Source organism: Protomyctophum bolini (assembly GCF_963924005.1).
Source record: "Protomyctophum bolini genome assembly, chromosome: 9".
Taxonomy (NCBI): domain Eukaryota; kingdom Metazoa; phylum Chordata; class Actinopteri; order Myctophiformes; family Myctophidae; genus Protomyctophum; species Protomyctophum bolini.
Window position 1 is genome coordinate 5094078 of NC_137870.1, and position 21774 is coordinate 5115851.

At 44.6% G+C, this 21774-nt stretch overlaps 1 protein-coding gene across 2 annotated transcripts; it reads right to left on the reverse strand.

Annotated features, from left to right (window-relative positions):
- Window positions 1-1434: 1434 nt before the first annotated feature.
- fam124b (family with sequence similarity 124B) lies at window positions 1435-19532 on the reverse strand. 2 transcript variants are annotated; one of them, XM_080771455.1, is made up of 8 exons: window positions 19290-19532; window positions 12855-12886; window positions 12175-12444; window positions 11406-11537; window positions 9150-9431; window positions 8327-8523; window positions 5734-5920; window positions 1435-5062 (listed from the first exon to the last, which is right to left on the reverse strand). In XM_080771455.1, exons 1-8 carry the CDS (start codon window positions 19400-19402, stop codon window positions 4329-4331), a joined length of 1947 nt encoding a protein of 648 aa, XP_080627581.1. In that variant the 5' UTR covers window positions 19403-19532; the 3' UTR covers window positions 1435-4328. The 2 variants fall into 2 exon arrangements, with proteins under 2 accessions (XP_080627581.1, XP_080627580.1); XM_080771454.1 differs by having other exon boundaries at window positions 12175-12465.
- Window positions 19533-21774: the final 2242 nt, after the last annotated feature.

Here is a 21774-nt window from a genome sequence, read left to right on the forward strand (position 1 = left end):
GCTGGCCAGGGGGAGGTAGTTTAGAGACCAGGATTACTGCATGTTTTTTGTAAGGGTACCTACCCTAGGGGACACGGGGAGAACCTGCAAACTACACACAGAAAGGCCCTTTCGCCAACCCCACCTCGGGTATGGGCACTGATGACGCGGAGGAGGGAAAACGCCCCCAGCGGGAATCGAACCTAGGACCTTCTAGCTGTAAGGTGACAGCACTACTGACTGTGCCCTTTATTTTCTGTTGACATGGTTTGATCAGAGGGGGAGCTGTGGGGAAAAAGCATGGGAGCAATAGTTCCAGGAAGTGATGTACCAGGAACAGCTATACATGTACAGGAAGTGAGGTGGCCAGGTAGCCTATTCCATGTTTAGGTATCAATAAGGTTTTGTGGTGGTTTGTCAAAAGATACTCTTTTTAAAGCCAAGACTTAAACCATAATCATGGAAAACTATGAGATCTGAAGAAGAACAGTTTGGTCAAACAATATTTTCTGAGGGTTTAGCTCTGAATCCATTCAGAGCTTTTGGACAAAGGAACCTGCTGTGGCCTCCTGAGTCCTGATGGGTGAGCAATACACTATGTTTTTCTTTCCTTTTTATTTGTTGACTTTATGGATTTTTGGGGAAGAAAAGATTTTTGTTCTGATTGTTTTACAACTAATAGGCTAGTGGTTCTCAAATGTTCAAGGACCCCCTTGCCAGCATTGCGGTGACCCCTGGAAGGAACTTAAATATGTCTACATACTTTACGCTAGATTTGAAATAAAGTGCAATTAATGTATGCTGTATGTACACTTTACTGAACAAGTTTATTGTTATTATTATTATTATTTGCACATGATATGCCGGTTTTTCTATTGCTTACAGCAACCACATTTCAAATGTTTATTGTGGCTGTATTTGTAATATTAGAAATAAATGTTGCCAGTTTTGACTCGCGTTAATATGAAAGATGGAAGTCTACATGTTTGCAACTCTGCTGCCACCACATGGTGAAACAGTGCTATTGCAGAAGTCTGAAGGAAATCATTGTAGCGATACTCAGATAGATTGCTCCATGTCTGAGCAATGATCAGTGACCTTATACGATGAGAAAAGGTCTGGACAATGAACTTTCAACATATTTGACTGAGAATTAAAGCTAGGCTAAGTGATTCAAATACTTGTCAAACACTATAGCAATGATTACTGTCACAATATAGAGCTATTTAACACTGTCACTGAACAACTATAGCAATGATTACTGTTACAATATAGAGCTATTTAACACTTACTGAACAAACACTATAGCAATGATTACTATCAGAATATAATTTTTTATGCTTTGAAACATTGAGAAACTTTATTAAACTGCACATTATAATCCAGCCTACCGAGTTGAGATGTCACAAAAGCTAATCAAAATGTACACATTAATTAAGAATACAACATATCGAATAGCCATTGAAAGTTGTTGTTTTAATTAAAGAGCATGTGATATCAGACAGTACAAGCAAGCCTGGGGCTCTTCAGCAAAAATATAAAAGAATAACTTAAAAACATACAAAACAATGAAATGTAATGATTCGTAACAAACTATTCTCTTTACATGACATAATTGGTCACAGCTCCAGCTGGTCTCTATAGCATTCTACTGAGATTTGATCATCATGTGCAAAAAGGTTGTGGGTTCAACAACACCCCGTCTGTCACACACACCTGATCTGGTTAATTCCAGTTAATCACTCGTTCCTTAAGAGGTATCACCTGTGTTAATCCCCCCCAAACTGTGGCCAGGCTGATCCCTCGGTGCACGCCAGCCTTATGTTGTTACGTTGAAGGTGTTAAGCCTCGTTGATTTTATACTAAAAAGGAGTGGGTTACTGAAAAAAGCACACATTTTCAAAATAAAAAAGGACTTATTTTCTATGAATTACACGCCCTATGGGCCATGAAGCCTGGAATTCATGTATGTATCCATTTGGACCCGAGGCCGATTCTAAAAATAAAGTCTTCTAAATCATTTTTCAGTTTTCATGTTTCTGTCAGTGGTGCTCAACCTTTTTCATGTCAAGGACCCCCAGAATTATCTGTAATTGGCCACACGGACCCCCATCTGAAAATATGTTGTTCCAGGGACCGCCTCTCCAGAAGCAAAGATTTGAGTTAAAAACGTTCGCTCTGAAAGAATATATATATTCAAACGTTTGTGCCACATTTAAGTATAACATAATGCTTAAAAACACCAAAGGGGTAATTCCCGTCCTGAATGGGTTAAGCCTGATTTTATACAAAAGGAATAGTAAAAAAAAAACCTCTCTCTCTATATATATATATGACGGGAAGAGTCTCGTAGTTTTTGGTGGAAGGAATGCGACAAAAACTAAAACATCACCATGAATTCAACTTCAAGGCCTCACGGTGGCATGTAATTGATGGAAAATAAGTATAAAATTGTAGAGAAGAGTAGTTCACCCCCCCAACAAAAAATAACGTGAGTTCTCACTTCCGTTAATAGCCTAATAATGTCTCAAATGTATATAGAACTTATCTAGTTAATAGCCTAATACTATCTCAAATGTATATAGCGCTTTTCTAAGTACCCAACAACGACACTTTACATTGGTCTTCAGTTCACAATGATTCTTGCTTCAGTTAATCCAAACGCTGGGAAGTGCATTAAACCACAGAGATACATACTGTACATTATCAACCAGGCTCCACACAGCATGCATTTCCCCAAAGAAGGGGCTCCCAAATGTTTCTGTGAGCTTGTAGATCTACCATTTTGGCTATTTTCTAACTCTGGTACCATACATGGCTCTAATGCCTTCGTTAGAGCTATGGAACTGTTCTCTTCCTACGCTCGTATAAATGCAGACGAGCCTCTCGTCTGTAGCGTAAATGTAAAAAAACGTTTTACCTACTCACCAATACAAAGGTGGCTTGTGTTATTAGAAAGCCTACTTTCCTTAGTGGACGCACTCTGAGCCCCCACCACACGTATAAAATGTACTATTTGGCCAGAAAGGGATTGTTTATCTCCAGAAGGAAAATCTTGTCTATGATATTTTTTCTCTTGGCAATATCGGTAGAAGGCGCAGTGGAGTAACTAAAAGTATATTTTTTTTCCGGTGGAAAAACAATCCCTTTCTGGCCAAAAAGTGCCCATTTTGTGGTGGTGAGGAGGTAAAAACGTTCTTTATATTTCCGCTACAGAGGAGAGGCTGGTCTGCATTTCATGCGAGGGCAGGAAGAGAACAGTGGCAGAGCCTTAATGCAACGGCAGCAAAGGGCATTAGTGCTATGGACCAGAGCTAGCTATTTTCTGAAGTTCTGAACATTCTTTTGACTTTTCCCTGAAAACACACACACGCACGCACGCACACACACACACACACACACACACACACACACACACACACACCCACCATGTTCTTTATTATAAGTAAGGGTAATAATAATAATAAAAATTATAATAAAAACGTGTAACTTACTTGCAAACAATAAAAATGAACGACTCCGCGACGGGAAACACTGCCCTAAAGGAATATTGGCACCATGATCACAGCGGTCTACCTTGTAAAGCTAAAGGGATTGTAAACACTCGGAAATACCCATTAAGAGTCACAGGTTGGGGGCGCTATACATTCCTAGGATTATAGCTGCTGAGCATGTTGAGCTCTAGTTAAAAAACATGGAAACTGCATAGAAATACATTACACATTCAACATTAGTGGATTTGTTCCTAATGTTTTACCAGGCACCGACTCAATTGACAATTGTTTTATCCCTACTGAATCCTTATTAGAAGCACCTGGCTGGGAACCGTGTTATCACAGTGCAGAGGTTTATCAGCCATGTTGTTTTTTTACACATATCCGTATCGGCTGATATTTGCCGTTATCTGTTGTTGATGAGCATACATTTTGCGTTGGCTATGTTGGTTATCTTCAGAACTACCAAGCTGTAGATTCTATGTTGGTGTGTTGGTTATCTGCAGTCTACCAAGCTGTAGATTCTATGGTGGTGTGTTGGTAATCTGCAGTCTACCAAGCTGTAGATTCTATGTTGGTGTGTTGGTTATCTGCAGTCTACCAAGCTGTAGATTCTATGTTGGTGTGTTGGTTATCTGCAGTCTACCAAGCTACACCATTCTACACGTTTCAAACGCGCAGGCAGCCGTGTGCGCATGACACGAGCGAGCACAAGACAAGACGGTGTCACAGGATCGTGGCCCGCTTGTCGCTCCTACCCTTCTGTCAGACTGCCGGCGGCACCTCCCCTACCCGAACGCTCACCTGCCTACAGTCTAAACGACGAACGAACGGTCAGACGAAGCAGAGAAAAGGTCAGATGAAGAACTCGTCCAGTTCGTCGCTGTGTTTGTCGCGTGCAGACGGAAACAGAGTGTTCTTGGGCCCCCCCGCAGGTCCCCCGAGTGTCCTCTCTGCCGCGGGTTCCTTGGAAGGGCTTCGACCGGCCGCTACAGTCCTGCCCCTGCATCCTTCCATGGCCGGGACAGAGACAGACTTACAACCAGCCGCTGCGGTCCTGCCGCCTCCGTAGCCGTCCATAGTGGAGGAGACAGACTTGCAAAGCGTCCTGGAGGCCCCGGTGAGTGGCGGAGGCGGAGCCAAGTGCTTGGCAGGCAGACACTCGATCAGCTCCCGGGCCAGGCTCTCCAGAGCCGAGGCCCCGACGGCCGCGGGCCTCTCCTCCGACCACTGAGGGAACGACACCGGGCGCCGGACGGCGAAGACCCCTCCCCCCGCGGCGGCGTCTGAGGAGCACCAAGGGGGGACGGGGACGCCCGTGTCCACATTGGTCTCCGGTTCCTCCTCGTCTTCCTCCTCCTCCTCCTCCTCCAACAGGAGGTAAGAGAGGGAGTGGGAGAGGGAGCGGCGGAGGGGGGAGTCCCGGGGGGGAGGAGGAGGAGGCGCGGGGGGGCAGGGGCTGCTGCGCTGCGAGGAGTAGCAGGAGCTGCCGGGAGGCGTGCTGCTGCAGCGGCCGCCGTCGGAGCCCCCCGGGCTCTCCCCCGCGGCGCACGGCTTCTCCAGGCCGGGGTCGGTGCGGGGTCTGTGACCTATGAGGACCACAGACACACAGGGGTCAGTGTAGGGTCTGTGACCTATGAGGACCACAGACACACAGGGGTCAGTGTAGGGTCTGTGACCTATGAGGACCACAGACACACAATGGGTCAGTGTAGGGTCTGTGACCAATGAGGACCACAGACACACAGGGGTCAGTGTAGGGTCTGTGACCTATGAGGACCACAGACAAACAATGGGTCAGTGTAGGGTCTGTGACCTGAGGACCAGTGTTGTTTTCGTCGACTAAAACTAAGACGAAAGATGTCCGTCGACTACCTTTCTTCACTGACGAAAACTAAATGGAAACTAAATGAACTCTACGCTATGATGACTAAAACTAAGACTAAATATATGGACAATTTCGTCAACAGATAAAAACTAGACTGAAATGTTAGGAAGGAACTAGTGGAGATTGGAGAAGAGATCCAGTATAAGTCATTTTACGCGTGGTTGCATGCTGAAAATAGCTGATCTACAAGGAACAATAACATATTTTCAGATGGGGGTCGGGGGCCTATTACATATAATTGTTGCGGGTCCTGTTTGAGAACGACTGACATAGAAATAGAAACATGAGGTTTTTCGGATTTAAACGACATTTTGTAGAATCGACCTCAGATCTAAATGGGGGTAAAACAAATAAAAAGAAGATTTTTCTGACCTGGCCTGTGTCCTGTCCAGGACAGGGGCGTGGCGAGGGCGTGGCTCTGCAGCGCGGGGGCGTGTCCTCCTCCTCCTCCTCCTGAGCCCCTCGGCTGGGACCCCCGAGGGGAGGAGCCGCTGCTGGGGCACGTCGGAGGGAAAGCAGCGCAGGTCAGAGGTTGCGGGGGCTGGGCCGGGGTTTTCACCTGCCGGACGGACAGAAGGAGAGGAGGAGGAGGGAAGGGATTAGGATTTACACTTAAAACGGGAGATTAAAGCAGGTTACCGTAAGCAACTTTGACAGAGCGACCAGCCAACATATGGTTAACCCATTTGGGCCATTTAGACCCGAGGACGATTCTACAATCCTGACAGTTTTCTGAAAAACCCTATGTTTCTATGTCAGTCAGTGGTTCTCAACCTTTTCGTGCAGTGAAGGACGCTCAGAATGATCGGTATTTGGCTGTGGGACCCCCCCCCCCCCATCTGAAAATATGTTGTTCCAGGGACCCCTCACAAGCAAAAGACGAGTTTAAAACGTTTGCTGTAAAAGCATTATATTCAAAGATTTGCGCCACATTTTCAAGATTTTTCAAAAATAGCAGACCTTGCAAGCTCGTAGCGCGGCACTCAGTGCCGAACTATGAGCTTGTAGATCTGCTATTTTTCAATAGCTAAAGTATAACATAATGCTTAAAACAACTATGGTTAAAGCAGGCGACTTCTCAGTACATGACATTGGCCAAAGTAACGCTTTCGTTTTTATAAAAAAATGATCTAGAATTAAATTGTGTTGTAGATATGAAGTGGTTAGTCTGCGTTTTAGACGTGAAATTAATCCAGTGTCTTGCCCAAGGACACTTTGACATGTGGACAGGAGGAGGAGCCGGGATTCGAACCGCCGACCCACAGGTCATTGGAAGACCTGCTGTACCTCCTGAGCCACAGCCGTCCGTGTGTTAGTATCAGCGTTTTCATTCTGAATGAATGGGGGAAAATAAATACGTAAAAATGTTTTATCACACCGGTGTGAACTTGAAGTGAGGGGCCCTCATGTAGATAAGATAAGTACATCATCATGACGTAACATGCCGATTTGCTCGTCCACACTATGACATGAATTATCCATTCATTGTCAATGGGAGTTTGTGCTGAATTACGCCCCTCATAAAATAAGACACTGAACTCCCAAGAAAAACAGAATTCACATTGCTGCTCTGAACGTTATTTTTGACACCCATATTTCCCCCAAACCACAAAGCAGAGATTTCAAGAGGTACAAGTACGAAGAAAACAAAATGACAACCTTTTCTTTCCAATCCAGATGTTTTATACGAGACAAAGGTTGAGGCCCAGCGGACTGTGTACTGTATGTACAGTAAGCTGGGAGATAATCACAGAGCAGCAGAGAGAGAGAGAGAGAGGCTGTGTTTACAGTGACATGGATGCTCTCTCTCCCCTCCCCGGGCCAAAGAAGCCACATCGTCCCCTAGCACAGTGGTTCCCAAAAGTAGGGTCCGGGGACCCCCAGGAGGTCCTTGAGGGAGTTCCAGGTGCGTCCCCAGCTAAATGATAGTTTGGAACCAAATGGACCCTTGTAAAAAATAAATCCCAAAAGGTAGCACATCCAAAAATGTTAAATACATGGCGGACAAAGTAAATTTTTCATTACTTTATTGGCAACACACCAAAAAAGGAACGCTTCACGTGTTTCGTCGATGAGAGCCTTCATCAGCTAGAGCTCTGACGATGCTCTCCGAAGCCCTTTCTTGGGTTCTCCTAATTCGAGGTCAAGCCACAGAGATCTGGCATGGGGCGGTCGGGGGCTATGAAAGAAAGCCATGCACGCTCTACCCACAACAGACTCCCAGAAAACACAGAGCAACGCTGTGTACAACCACAGGCCTTTGATTTGAGTCACTGGTGTTGTGTGTTAAAAACATACCATTATGACGAGACTCAACAACATCGCTCAGTCAAATACAGGGTTAGTGTGTGTGTACAAAATGTGAGAAGCCCCCCCACCCAAACGTATGTAAAGTGCCCATGTGGCTGTAGGCTACTGTACAGTGTACACTCCCAGGCTCTGCACGTGCATCATTTCAGTGTCTGTAAAGTCAGGGTTTTACACGTAGGGCCTACTGCAGGAGTGGATTTGCTGTGGGTGGGTAGGTGGCGGGGACTATAGTCTTTGAGCCTTTCATGGCCGGTGGGTGCAGCTATTGTCTTATCCCTGCTTCTGTTCGGACTGAATGAAATACAAGCATTTAACTCTTATGTAGACTGATCCGATATGTTTGATATTTATTTAACTTTGATAAATATTACAAGAAGTGAGAAGACGTATAATCATTTTGTCAGGTGCAAGCCCCTCATGTCCAACACTTACTTTTCAGGAGTCAAATTCATGAACAATATGACCTATACAAGCTCAAGCCCATGCAGTACGTTTGGAGCTTGCGGATCTGTGTCTTTTGTGGGACATTTACGAGAAAGAAAAAACTAAAAGAAAAAGTTAAATATGGAGATAAGATACGAGGTTTCTGCCCGACAGACAGCGGAGATACGATATGTGCTTAATGGGTTTTAGGAACCGCCCAACAACACTGTACCTGGAAGAGGATCTTGTTTCCGTCCAGGTCCTCGGTCTGCCAGCGGGAGGCGCTGATGGGCGAGCAGGGGTTGGGCAGCAGAGGAACCAGCTGTCCCATCTCTTCCACCCGGAACTGGAGCACCGCCGAGCTGCATGGCTCCACCTCCACGCCCGGAGACAGGCGCTTAACGGCTAGCTGCAAGGACAGGCCTGGCTCTGTGATGATAGAACCAAGACACACATCTACAGTTAGCTAACGGCTGGCTGCAAGGACAGGCCTGGCTCTGTGATGATAGCACCAAGACACACAGCTACAGTTATCTAACGGCTAGCTGCAAGGACAGGCCTGGCTCTGTGAACGCCAAGACACACAGCTACAGTTAGCTAACGGCTGGCTACAAGGACAGGCCTGGCTCTGTGACGATAGCACCAAGACACACAGCTACAGTTAGCTAACGGCTGGCTGCAAGGACAGGCCTGGCTCTGTGATGATAGCACCAAGACACACAGCTACAGTTAGCTAACGGCTGGCTGCAAGGACAGGCCTGGTTCTGTGATGATAGCACCAAGACACACAGCTACAGTTAGCTAACGGCTAGCTGCAAGGACAGGCCTGCAGGTTCTGTGAACGCCAAGACACACCAGCAATAGTTACAGTTATGCATGGGTTAAAGCAGTGGTTTGCGGTGGTTTTCAACCCTTCCGAAACAGTACCAGTGTGCAGCGTGAACCAATCAGAAACGGTACCAGTGTGCAGCGTGAACCAATCAGAAACAGTACCAGTGTGCAGCGTGAACCAATCACAGAAACAGTAACAGTGTGTGAACCAATCAGAAACGTACCCGTGTGCAGGGTGAACCAACAGAAGCCCGCCTTCCCCTCCTGGGCCCTGCGCTGCAGCACGGTCTCGTAGAGCCTGACGGCGTCGCGGTAGTTGTCGTGCGCGCTGTGCAGCGTGACGCGCAGCACCTCCCCGCCGCAGTGCACGGGCCTCACGGCCCACAGCGGCATGCCCACGCCGCCCAGCCGGTAGAAGTCCCGGCTGGGCAGGAGGTACGGGCGGAGCAGGGCGTCGGCCGGGGAGCACGACGACGAGATGTGGACCACGCCTCCGCCTCCCGTTCCTAAAAAGGGGGGTTGGGTTTGAGTTTAGTTTGTGTTGTTGTTTTTGTTGTCGACTGAAACTTAAGACGAAAAATGTTCGTCGAGTCGACTGCCTTTTTTCACTGACGAAACCTAAATGGAAACTAAATGAAAATCTTTAAGCTATGATGACTAAAACTAAGACTAAATTTATTGACAATTTCGTCAACAGCTAAAAACTAGACAAATGCTAGGAAGGGACTAGTAAGTAAGTAAGTAAGTAAGTACATTTTATTTATAAAGCACCTTTCTTAACAATGTTACAAAGTGCTGTACAATGAACACAATAAAATCAATCATAATTAAAACAGGACAGTACAACAAGCAAATAAGAACAACATAATCAAGTCAAATAACATCAGAAAAATGTCCCCGAAATAAAAACGTTTTCAGCAAACTTTTGAAAAAATATTGACAGACTACGCATTTTTCAAAGTGCAAGGCAGGGCGTTCCATAGAGTAGGTGCAACTACTGCAAAAGCACGGTCACCCTCTTTCTTTCGCTTAGTCCCAGGAACCATTAGGAGGCCTTTATCAGAGGATCGCAGGGATCTCACATTGACCTTTGGGGGGGCAGAAGATCACAAATATACGGTGGGGCCAGTCCATGTAGGGCTTTAAAAGTAGTTAAAAGGATTTTAAAATCTATTCTAGCCTTGATGGGCAGCCAATGGAGTGTGGCTATAAGACCGGGGTGATGTGTGCTCGACGGTTGGTGTTGGTGAGAATTCTGGCTGCTGTGTTCTGTACAGGTTGAAGTTTGGATAAAGGGGAGCTGGATAGAGTGGTATATAGTCCGTTGCAATAGTCAAGGCGGGATGACACAAATGCGTGCGTAATCTTTTCTAGGTCAGTGGGAGTGAGAATAGATTTTATTTTAGAGATGTTGCGTAAGTGAAAGAAGCATGCCTGGGTAACTTTTTTGACATATGGGGCTCAAGGGTCATCCTACTGTCAAAAAGTACACCCAGGTTTTTGGCTGTTGATTTGACATTTGCTGCCAGTGGGCCAAGGGACTGTCGAATGGTGTGTGAACTAGCCTCTGGGCCAATGATGAGGATTTAGTGGACAAGAGATCCAGTGTAAGTAATTTTACACTTGGTTGAAATGTGGCCCTCTATCTCTGGGGGTGGTGGACTAAAGCTAAGATTCAAAAGAAGATTTCTGGGCCAATTGGGCCAGATTCCAAGTTGAATTCATACAAAGAAAGCCATCTCTTCAGATAAAGGTCCCTCCAAAGCCAGTTTAGTTAAACTCTGCAAGTTTGACTAAAGTTTTTTTTCCATCTGTCCAAAGTCATCTCTGATAGCCTGCAGACTGCAGCCCTGCAGTCCTACAGATACACAGATAAACAGATTGATTGAAAGTGAAACATGCAAATTGATGTAAACATACACACAGATCGCATCGCATAGCGCCACCACTCTGTGTGTGGTGGTACTGCAGTGTCCAGGGTCTTACCTGTTATAGCGCCACCACTCTGTGTGTGGTGGTACTGCAGTGCCAGGGTCTTACCTGTTATAGCGCCACCACTCTGTGTGTGGTGGTACTGCAGTACCCAGGGTCTTACCTGTCATAGCGCCACCACTCTGTGTGTGGTGATACTGCAGTGCCCAGGGTCTTACCTGTTATAGCGCCACCACTCTGTGTGGTGGTACTGCAGTACCCAGGGTCTTACCTGTTATAGCGCCACCACTCTGTGTTTGTGGTTGGTACTGCAGTGCCAGGGTCTTACCTGTTATAGCGCCACCACTCTCTGTGTGGTGGTACTGCAGTGCCCAGGGTCTTATCTGTTATAGCGCCACCACTCTCTGTGTGGTGATACTGCAGTGTCCAGGGTCTTACCTGTTATAGCGCCACCACTCTCTGTGTGGTGGTACTGCAGTGCCCAGGGTCTTACCTGTTATAGCGCCACCACTCTGTGTGTGGTGGTACTGCAGTGTCCAGGGTCTTACCTGTTATAGCGCCACCACTCTCTGTGTGGTGGTACTGCCAGGGCGGTCTCTGGAGGAAGTCGAGCACCCGCAGGATCCGCTGCTCGCCGTACGCCTCGTGCAGGAAGAAGGTGACGGCCAGGGAGGGGTAGCCTGGAGGAGGCAATGCTTTGCTTAACGAATTGAGTACCACTTCAACGACGTTAGGAGTCATATTTTGCCATTTTTACAAATTGCAGCATTTAACTCCCATTTCATTTTATGTGGTTATATCCATGTAGAAAACAGAAGAAGAAATGATTATTGCGAACGCAGTGATTGCGAATGCAGTGAGCACTTACTATGAGACCTAGCAGATCATGTCTGTCTGTCTGTGTGTCTGTCTGTGTGTGTGTCTGTCCCGCTTTTGTGCCCATATATGGAGCTGAGTGATTTGTTTGTGATTGATGCAAGTGTCTGTCCCGCTGTTACGTCACCATGACTCAGCCATAACCATATAAGGAGTCCCCAAAGCAGATATACGTCCAAAACTCAAATATGTACGAGCTGCGTTCGCTTCCCGCGTTTGCGCGTCTTACTCGCTATAAATAAAGTTAGCAAAAATAAACTAGAATAAAAAACAGTACAGTAGTACAGTAGTGCATCCCGTGGATGCAGAGGCCGTTGTTTTATTGCGTCCCTTTACTATAAATTGCGTTTTGGGATGCAAAATGCACCCTACTTTAATCTCTGCAAAGGTTATAGCTACAAAGAAAGTTAATATTTTATCGTCAAGCGTATACCAGCTCACCTGTGGCGGGACAGAGGCGCGTTGATGATGATGATGTGCGTGCGTATGATGATGACGACGACATGGACGACGCAGCAGCGCGCAGCGGGGCCGCCCTCTCGGACACGTGGAAGATGCGCAGGCTGGGGCAGAGCCAGCGCAGCAGGCCGTCCAGAGTCTGCTGCAGGAGGAGCGAGTCTCCGGGGTTGGCCAGCAGGTGCATGTTCATCGTCATCATCATGGTGGTCATCGTCTGCTGCTGCTGCTGCTGCCTGCGCCTGGCCGCCTCGTCTATCGGACACACGCACAGGCCTGGCACTGTTATTTAACCCGTTTAGGACTGAGACCAGATTCTACAAATGCCTTCTAAAATCTTGACAGTTTTCTGGAGAAGCAAAAAAACGCATGGGTCTATGTCAGTCGTTCTCAACCATTTTCATGTCAAGGACCCCGCATATCCAATCCAATCCAATCCACTTTATTTATATAGCACGTTATAAAACTTTTTACAGTTAACAAAGTGCTGTACAGGAGAAAAATAAAAACAAGTGCACTAAAGCTACCACACAGAAAAACAACAGCGAGAAAACAAAGTACAAACAGTGACAACAACTGAGACACATTACAGAAAAACAACACCAGTATGACTAAAGACTATAAATACATACTCTATAGATTATAAGAAGAGACATAAAACTTACTGGTTGGTGATGACATCTTACTGCAATCAGATCTAAAACAACAATAAAAAGAATACAATTAAAATACAGGAAAATTACATTAATGAATCACAAATATATTAACATCTCTATTTCAGACAGATAGTTTAAAAAAAATAAAACAAAATTAACTGTCTCCCATCTTGCCATGCAGGTCCGCTTATTATATTAGTTTTTTCTGTAAAGTCACTTGCATATAATATTGGTAGTTGTGGGTTTCATTTTGTTGGTCTTGTTTCTGAAGTGTAGATGGCACAGTTGGTTTCTAGAGCCTGGAGTAGAACTTGAAGACAATCTCAGCTCTTCAAGTAGGTCAAGTAGGTCTCCCAATGGTGTATTTATCTGCCATGTAAGGGTGTTTTTAGGGCAGATTCGCAGTTCTCACTATATGGTCCCGGATGCGCACTCGGGACCACTTAGCAGATGTTGTGGTTAGTGTGAATGCTGCGTACCGTTCCCGGGAGTGGATCACCCCAACCGTTCCCGGGACCACTGGAGGTAGTCTATAGGGACCGATTGAAGTGTACTTGGTTACGGATCGCTGCAATGTGAACGCTCTAAAAATATATATTCTCTGTTGTGACACATCTAGGGGCCACAATCTGCATTGTTGTTCCTAGAAGCTTTGTCAATGTCATTGGTCGAGAAAAAAAAACAACAACAAAAACCAGTCGAAATGACTAACCAATCAGTAAGTATACACAGAAGTGTATATTTGTACGTCTCTAAATGTTCGGATGAATTAAAAAATCTGAACATTTAGACCAGAGTTGTGCTGTGCTGTACAAGCCTTCCTCCCTGGTGTGTGTGTCTGTGTCTGTGTGTTAGGCTGTGCAACAGTGACACTTGGTGGTGAACAAACGCTATAACGCTATTTTCGTGCTGGACACAGCAAGGGACAGACAGACCCAGCCAGGGACAGACAGACCCAGCCAGGGACACAGGGACAGACAGACCCAGCCAGGGACACACAGGGACAGACATACCCAGCCAGGGACACAGGGACAGACATACCCAGCCAGGGACACACAGGGACAGACATACCCAGCCAGGCAGGGGCGCAGGGACAGACAGACAGACAGACAGACAGACCCAGCCAGGGACACAGGGACAGACAGACACAGCCACTGTCTAAAGTGTCTATGCACCACTCAAAAAGGTGGACCCTGTTGTAAACAAGTGTAATGCAATATCAGTGTGTCGTCCACACTATAGTAACAGTTTTCGAGTTGTGCTTTCATGTGAAATGAAATGTACCCATTCTGCAAACTGTTATACTTCAATCAATCAATCAAACCTGGTTGCTTATTTCTCCCACACAATCTGAATCTGGCAACTACTGGTTGGTGGTGGACTTGGAAAGTAGTGGCTCCGTCTTATGAGCAGTTTTAGAACTTCCGGTCTGAGAGCTAGCAGCTTTAAGACATCCGGTTGCTTTCAGAATAAAATAAGGTTATTTAATTCGTTAATTAAATAATTTTTACATTACATTATTAGTATTATTATTACATTACAGTTATTGTAAAGACACACATTATGTTTCTGTGTAAAAATAAGTAATTAAATAACATAAAAAAGGTATCTAAATGGTTATTGCTATTCACTGGAGTGCATGGACTTTATAAAGTGGACACTGGACAAAAGACGGCTCCGCGAGGCAACTATCTGGACATACCCACGCGTCCGGGGAGATGTCCTCTACCACCCCACAGTCTCCGCTAAGCGGGAGAGGTGTAAAATTCAGAGCAGCAGACCTTCTATTGGGGTCAACACTCAAAAAAGTGCCGTTTCCAGACCCAGAATGGACACTGGACAAAGAGGCCTCCGCGAGGCAACTATCTGGACATACCCACGCGTCCGGGGAGATGTCCTCTACCACCCCATAGTCTCCGCTAAGCGGGAGAGGTGTAAAATTCAGAGCAGCAGACCTTCTATTGGGGTCAACACTCAAAAAAGTGCCGTTTCCAGACCCAGAATGGACACTGGACAAAGAGGCCTCCGCGAGGCAACTATCTGGACATACCCACGCGTCCGGGGAGATGTCCTCTACCACACCCCAGTCTCCGCTAAGCGGGAGAGGTGTAAAATTCAGAGCAGCAGACCTTCTATTGGGGTCAATACTCAAAAAAGTGCCGTTTCCAGACCCAGAATGGACACTGGACAAAGAGGCCTCCGCGAGGCAACTATCTGGACATACCCACGCGTCCGGGGAGATGTCCTCTACCACCCCATAGTCTCCGCTAAGCGGGAGAGGTGTAAAATTCAGAGCAGCAGACCTTCTATTGGGGTCAACACTCAAAAAAGTGCCGTTTCCAGACCCAGAATGGACACTGGACAAAGAGGCCTCCGCGAGGCAACTATCTGGACATACCCACGCGTCCGGGGAGATGTCCTCTACCACCCCATAGTCTCCGCTAAGCGGGAGAGGTGTAAAATTCAGAGCAGCAGACCTTCTATTGGGGTCAACACTCAAAAAAGTGCCGTTTCCAGACCCAGAATGGACACTGGACAAAGAGGCCTCCGCGAGGCAACTATCTGGACATACCCACGCGTCCGGGGAGATGTCCTCTACCACACCCCAGTCTCCGCTAAGCGGGAGAGGTGTAAAATTCAGAGCAGCAGACCTTCTATTGGGGTCAACACTCAAAAAGTGCCGTTTCCAGACCCAGAATGGACACTGGACAAAGAGGCCTCCGCGAGGCAACTATCTGGACATACCCACGCGTCCGGGGAGATGTCCTCTACCACCCCACAGTCTCCGCTAAGCGGGAGAGGACTGAGAAGCTACTTTAATAGTTTAGTAGTCACAGATTTGATAAATAAAGCTTTGGAAAATAAACAAGTGTACAGACCACAGCTACTAGTATCAGTTTGTGTTATGAAATGAGGGCAACTGTCATAACTCTCATATCTAAATGTGATAGCCATACCTCTACCATGAATTGCAAAATACTGTAAGGCTAAGTATTTTTGCAGTGGATTTAGCTGGATGTACCAGATGTACCAAGAACATCACAGAATTGGTGGAGATATGAGTTGGTAATATTGCCAGTCAACCTCCAAAAGACTCATTGGGGAGCAATTGTCATAGATTTCTCTAAAAAGACAGTGGAGGGTGATAGCATAGTCTTAGATGTTGTTCTAATGGATTCAGTCCATACGTATGAACAAGACCTGGTTAATGTATTTGGTCCACTGCAAAAATACTTAGCCTTACAGTATTTTGCAATTCATGGTAGAGGTATGAATATCACATTTAGATATGAGTGTTATGACAGTTGCCCTCATTTCATAACACAAACTGACAACAGTAGCTGTGGTCTCTACACTTGTTTATTTTCCAAAGCTGTTCTGTTTGATGTGAGTCTCAACACTTTCCAAACAGAGACTGAAAAGCGAGATATCATATTGTATGAGCTGACAGGAAAAAATGTATTGCTTTGAGTACATAGTTTAAGTACTGCACTGCACTAAAAGGCTCTGTTTTATCTATGTTGTAGGAGAACTTCGACAATGGAGGATGCGAGGGACGCCAAATGACACGTCCCCACGTGATTTAATCCAATAGTGCTTACTGTGATCATCTAAAAACAAACGTTTGAAATGTTTGGACTGAGCTGGTTTTGCTTTAAAAGTACATCTAACTTTTGATCAATTTGTGTGTGTGTGTGTGTGTGTGTGTACAATGTTTGCACTTAATGTTTGCAGTGATGCTTTGCACTATACCTTTTTATACATTTGAGTGATGTGTGCACTTAGGTACATTGCATGTTGTACCATATTATACATTTGAGTGACGTTTGCATTGAGGTACATTGCATGTTGTACCATATTATACATTTGAGTAACGTTTGCACTTGGTACATTGCACGTCTTACCTTTTTATACATTTGAGTAATGTATGCACTTATAGGTACGTTGCACTTATAGTACCATTTTGTACTTTTGAGTGATGTTTGCACTGATTGACTTTGTAGTTTTTGCATGTTTTGCATGTGTTTGAATAATGTTTGCTGTATTAACACAGATGCGCACACACATGCAGTAAATTGATCAAATCTGTGACTACTAAACTATTAAAGTAGCTTCTCAGTCCACATTAAGACAAATTGTGATGTTTAAAAACAAATATTGTAGGGATTTGGAAACTTTAAAATGAGCGTTTTATTTCTGATTGTGATGACCATTATTTTGAAGAGTGATTTTTTCTTCTTCTGTGTAACAGTGAATGAAACTGTATGCCTTTTTCTTTCCATTGAATTGATTGATTGAATGATTAATTAAAAGGTATTTATTTCTAACTTTCAAAGCCTTGTCTGTATTCTTTTATTCTTTTATAAATGTAATGCTTGGAGAGGGCCACTTTATATATACAACGATCAATCGTTGTCACCTCATCTATATCTGGGGCAGGAATGTACAGCACTGTAAAAATAAGCTATTACTGTTAATGGCCCATCTACATAGTGAATTACATTGTTATTCATGCTGACATTAGTGTTCAAACACCAGTAATTACCAAAATAATTAGTATTACTTTGCAATTGCAATTGCATGCAGCCAGCTATGAGCTATGAGTTGGTAATATAGTTGGTGACATTTTGTATATATCACCGTTGCCAAACAAATATGAACGGGACTAGACTAGAAAGCCAAAAACCAAAGAAGCCAATGTGTGTGTGAAAATACATTAGTTGAATACCTTTAAAGCAAGCACCTTTTACCTTAAGTATACTTAGTACACTTTTATAAACTGCTTTTTGGTAAAGGCTTGGATGTTGTTCTAATGGATTCAGTCCTGAACAAGAACTGGTTAATGTATTTGGTCCACTGCAAAAATACTTAGCCTTACAGTATTTTGCAATTCATGGTAGAGGTATGGCTAATGTATGTTAATGGCCCATCTAACATTACCATTGTCATTCATTGTCAAATGACATTAGTGTTCAAACACCAGTAATTAGGTCTGGGTCCGGAAACGGTACATATTTTTGCATTGACCCCATTAGAAGCTCTGCTGCTCTGAATTTTACACCTCTCCCGCTTAGCGGAGACTGTGGGGTGGTAGAGGACATCTCCCCGGACGCGTGGGTATGTCCAGATAGTTGCCTCGCGGAGCCGTCTTTTGTCCAGTGTCCAGTCTGGGTCCGGAAACGGTACATTTTTTTGCATTGACCCCATTAGAAGCTCTGCTGCTGTGAATTTTACACCTCTCCCGCTTAGCGGAGACTGTGGGGTGGTAGAGGACATCTCCCCGGACGCGTGGGTATGTCCAGATAGTTGCCTCGCGGAGCCGTCTTTTGTCCAGTGTCCAGTCTGGGTCCGGAAACGGTACATTTTTTTGCATTGACCCCATTAGAAGCTCTGCTGCTGTGAATTTTACACCTCTCCCGCTTAGCGGAGACTGGGGTGTGGTACAGGACATCTCCCTGAACGCGTGGGTGTGTCCAGATAGTTGCCTCGCGGAGGCCTCTTTGTCCAGTGTCCATTCTGTGTCTGGAAACGGCACTTTTTTGAGTGTTGACCCCAATAGAAGGTCTGCTGCTCTGAATTTTACACCTCTCCCGCTTAGCGGAGACTGTGGGGTGGTAGAGGACATCTCCCCGGACGCGTGGGTATGTCCAGATAGTTGCCTCGCGGAGCCGTCTTTTGTCCAGTGTCCAGTCTGGGTCCGGAAACGGTATTTTTTTTTGCATTGACCCCAGTAGAAGCTCTGCTGCTCTGAATTTTACACCTCTCCCGCTTAGCGGAGACTGTGGGGTGGTAGAGGACATCTCCCCGGACGCGTGGGTATGTCCAGATAGTTGCCTCGCGGAGCCGTCTTTTGTCCAGTGTCCACTTTATAAAGTCCATGCACTCCAGTGATGAGCATTTATGCATTTAGATGACTTTATTATTACTATTATTATTATTTAATTACTTATTTTTACACAGAAACATAATGTGTGTCTTCTAGCATCATATAGCATCATTTAAATGCTTAATTTGTAGTTTTAATGTGCAAATGAAACTTTTTTTTCATACTCTAGAGGGTACTCTTATTTTGAAGAGATCGTCCACCGGAAGTCTTAAAACTGTTCATTAGAACTGTTCACTAGACGCTGCCGTAGTAACATGTCCCGTTTGGGTGACCAGCCAGATCACCATGACAACACTCACTGTATCCTTGTTGTTAGCTTAGAAAACGGCCCAAAAATAACCTGGAACAATGGACACTGAAACAATAAGACACATTATGAAAGCCTCACAATAAAAAACAAAACTATTGAAGCAAGAAGAAGAAGCAGCAACAGTTTAGTCTGAAAATAAAAGTCCAGCAAAGCGACCGACAAGAGGGAGCAGCAGCCTTTGTTAGCATGCATGCTAAAAGAATACATAAGAACATAAAGACTGCAAATAAACTTTTAAATAACCCACTCTGCAGTTTCAGCGCCAGAGTCCTCCACATTATTCCCATCATAATCGTAATCATCATCGTCCTCGATCCTCTTCAACGCGATCGGTCTTCGAAGCATCATCATCATCGTCATTATTGTCGTCCGATTTTTTCAGAGGACATTATTATTATTATTATTCATCAATTATTGATCAAAGGACAATTAACCGCTGGACGGTATAATCAAGGGAGTTATTGCTACATTGTTGCCGTCCCCGGTCCGGTCCCGGCCGTTGAAACAAAGTGTAACAGAATCCTACTCCGTTTGATTTCAGTCAGATCGACACACAGACACTCCTCCTCCTCCTCCTCCTCCTCAAACTAAACGGGGTCGGGGTGACTCGCTTTGGGACGGCTGACGTCACCGGCCAAACACGCACCCTTTCTTTTTAATGCCCAAATAAATCAGATCACGAAAAAGAACAGATCGACCACTGCGCGTTGTAGGCAGTATAGGCTTGTATAGTAGATCGGCTAGTTAGTGATGATGATTTGACTTTCTTTAGTATCTGTAGGCTACTTAGATTAGTCGATTTGATTCAGCAGAAAACAAGAATGTCTCTTTTTGTAGGCTATTATAGTCACAGAGCAGTTTTATTTAATATTTTTTATTTTACACTTTACTTTATTGGCAGAATAAACACATCTGTATTATCCAGGCGTCTAATATAGGCCTATATTTTTGTATTGTAGGCTAAAGGAATTAATTAAGGCAGCAGTGAGCAGACGCAGACCCCCGTTTGAAATAATCTGATCAGGGACCCCTAGAGATGAGATTTAGAGGCTACAGAATTCTGGCGAAATGGCAAACAGGGATGCAGAAAGTGATAGTCATATTCTCTCATTGTGCCATCTTAATTCTAATCTAGCCAGTGAGTGAAATGTAACTGTTCCCCAGTTGTTTATATATATATATATATATATATATATATATATATATATATATATATATATATATATATATATATATATATTATATAGTTTTGAGGTATTTTTATTGGATCTTTCTGGATTTTTCTCTATATCACACTATTCACCCGAACACCTGCCTGTAGGAAAAAATCAGGGATGTGGGCATGCAGGGAAACAAACCTACAGTACCTTCTATGATGTCACTGAGCATCATAAAGGTACTGCAAGACCCACCCACCTCAGACATCATAGCAACATTATGAAAATTGCAAAAATATAATAATTGTCACTGTGACTGACCTTCAAATCCAACCTGAAAAGGTGGCTAAAAACAACTCAAATTTGTAATCATGAGTAACTAACTATCAGCACTATTATTCATCACCGGTGTCATTTCTCACTTCACTTGCCGTTGTTCTGTCCCCTGTACCATGTCGATCTGTTCCTGTACTGTATTGTGTTTTTGTATGGACATAGTGTTGGGTGCTTGCACATATGCACACATGGCATCAACGCATGGTGTTGTGTGCGGGCACACTACACTTTGTTCTTCTTTTTTATCATTCATTCATTTTTTAAGAGCCTGCCCTGGGACTACAGATGAAATTTAGCTTCGGCTAACTCTGGCCCATTTACATTGATGTGAAAATTGTTGATTAATGAGCTTTGTCCCTGTCAAATAAATAAATAAATAAATAAATAAAATTGGCCCTATATCTCACGCCATCCCTTATCCCTATGAACAAAAATTATCATTTTATACGGTTTTTAAAAAGAGGTCATATAAGGATAAGGGAATAGGGATAGCCATTCTAGGGGAAAGGGACCATGTGGATAACTGCATGGCCAATGCTGCTCATGCTGCCCCAAAATCTAATCTAAAGCCGTCAATAATAATCACAGGCCATGCAGCAGCAGATGGTGTGAAGGGACAAAGAGCCAGACGGGGTGCACGGAATTAAAAGTGCACTGCAGGAGGACCTATATTATGGATGGACGGGGGACTCTAAACCCTGAACATTAAACCCTTAAATCCACGTTAAGAGCATTAAATTCCTGTCCGTTTTTCATTTGTAGTGCGGCGGGGTCCTCTCTATTTTTTAAGGACACAGTTTGAACTGAAAGCCCTGTACGTGGGGCAGTGGTTCCCAAACTTTTTCATGTCAAGGACCCCCAAATTGACACTAAATAGCCCCGTGAACCTCCATTTGAAAACATAATGCCAGGGACCCCAATAAGAGAAGATTTGTATGGCTCTGGCAGTGATTTTCAACCTGTTTAATTTCAAGGACCCTCAGTTTGACATGCATTAGTCATTAAATAGCATTTCCATCTCTGAGACCCCCAATTTATACTACATAAAATCCTATGCTAATTTAACTCTGAGAGCGGACAAATGGAACCAAATGGACCCATTAGGGTCCATTTGGTTCGATTTGTACACTCCGAGTTACAGACCCATAACTAAGGGTCTATTTGATAATTTAGCTGGGTCCCCCCTGGAACTCCCTATACTACCCCTGGGGGTCCCCGGACCCCACTTTGGGAACCACT

Coding starts and splice junctions, on each gene's coding strand:
- fam124b (XM_080771454.1), bottom strand. CDS start 19,402: ATGACGATGATGATGATGCTTCGAAGACCGATCGCGTTGAAGAGGATC. Junction 8,524..9,149: donor TTGGTTCACCCTGCACACGG/GTACGTTTCTGA, acceptor CTATCATCACAG/AGCCAGGCCTGTCCTTGCAG. Junction 5,063..5,733: donor CTGGACAGGACACAGGCCAG/GTCAGAAAAATC, acceptor TGGTCCTCATAG/GTCACAGACCCCGCACCGAC.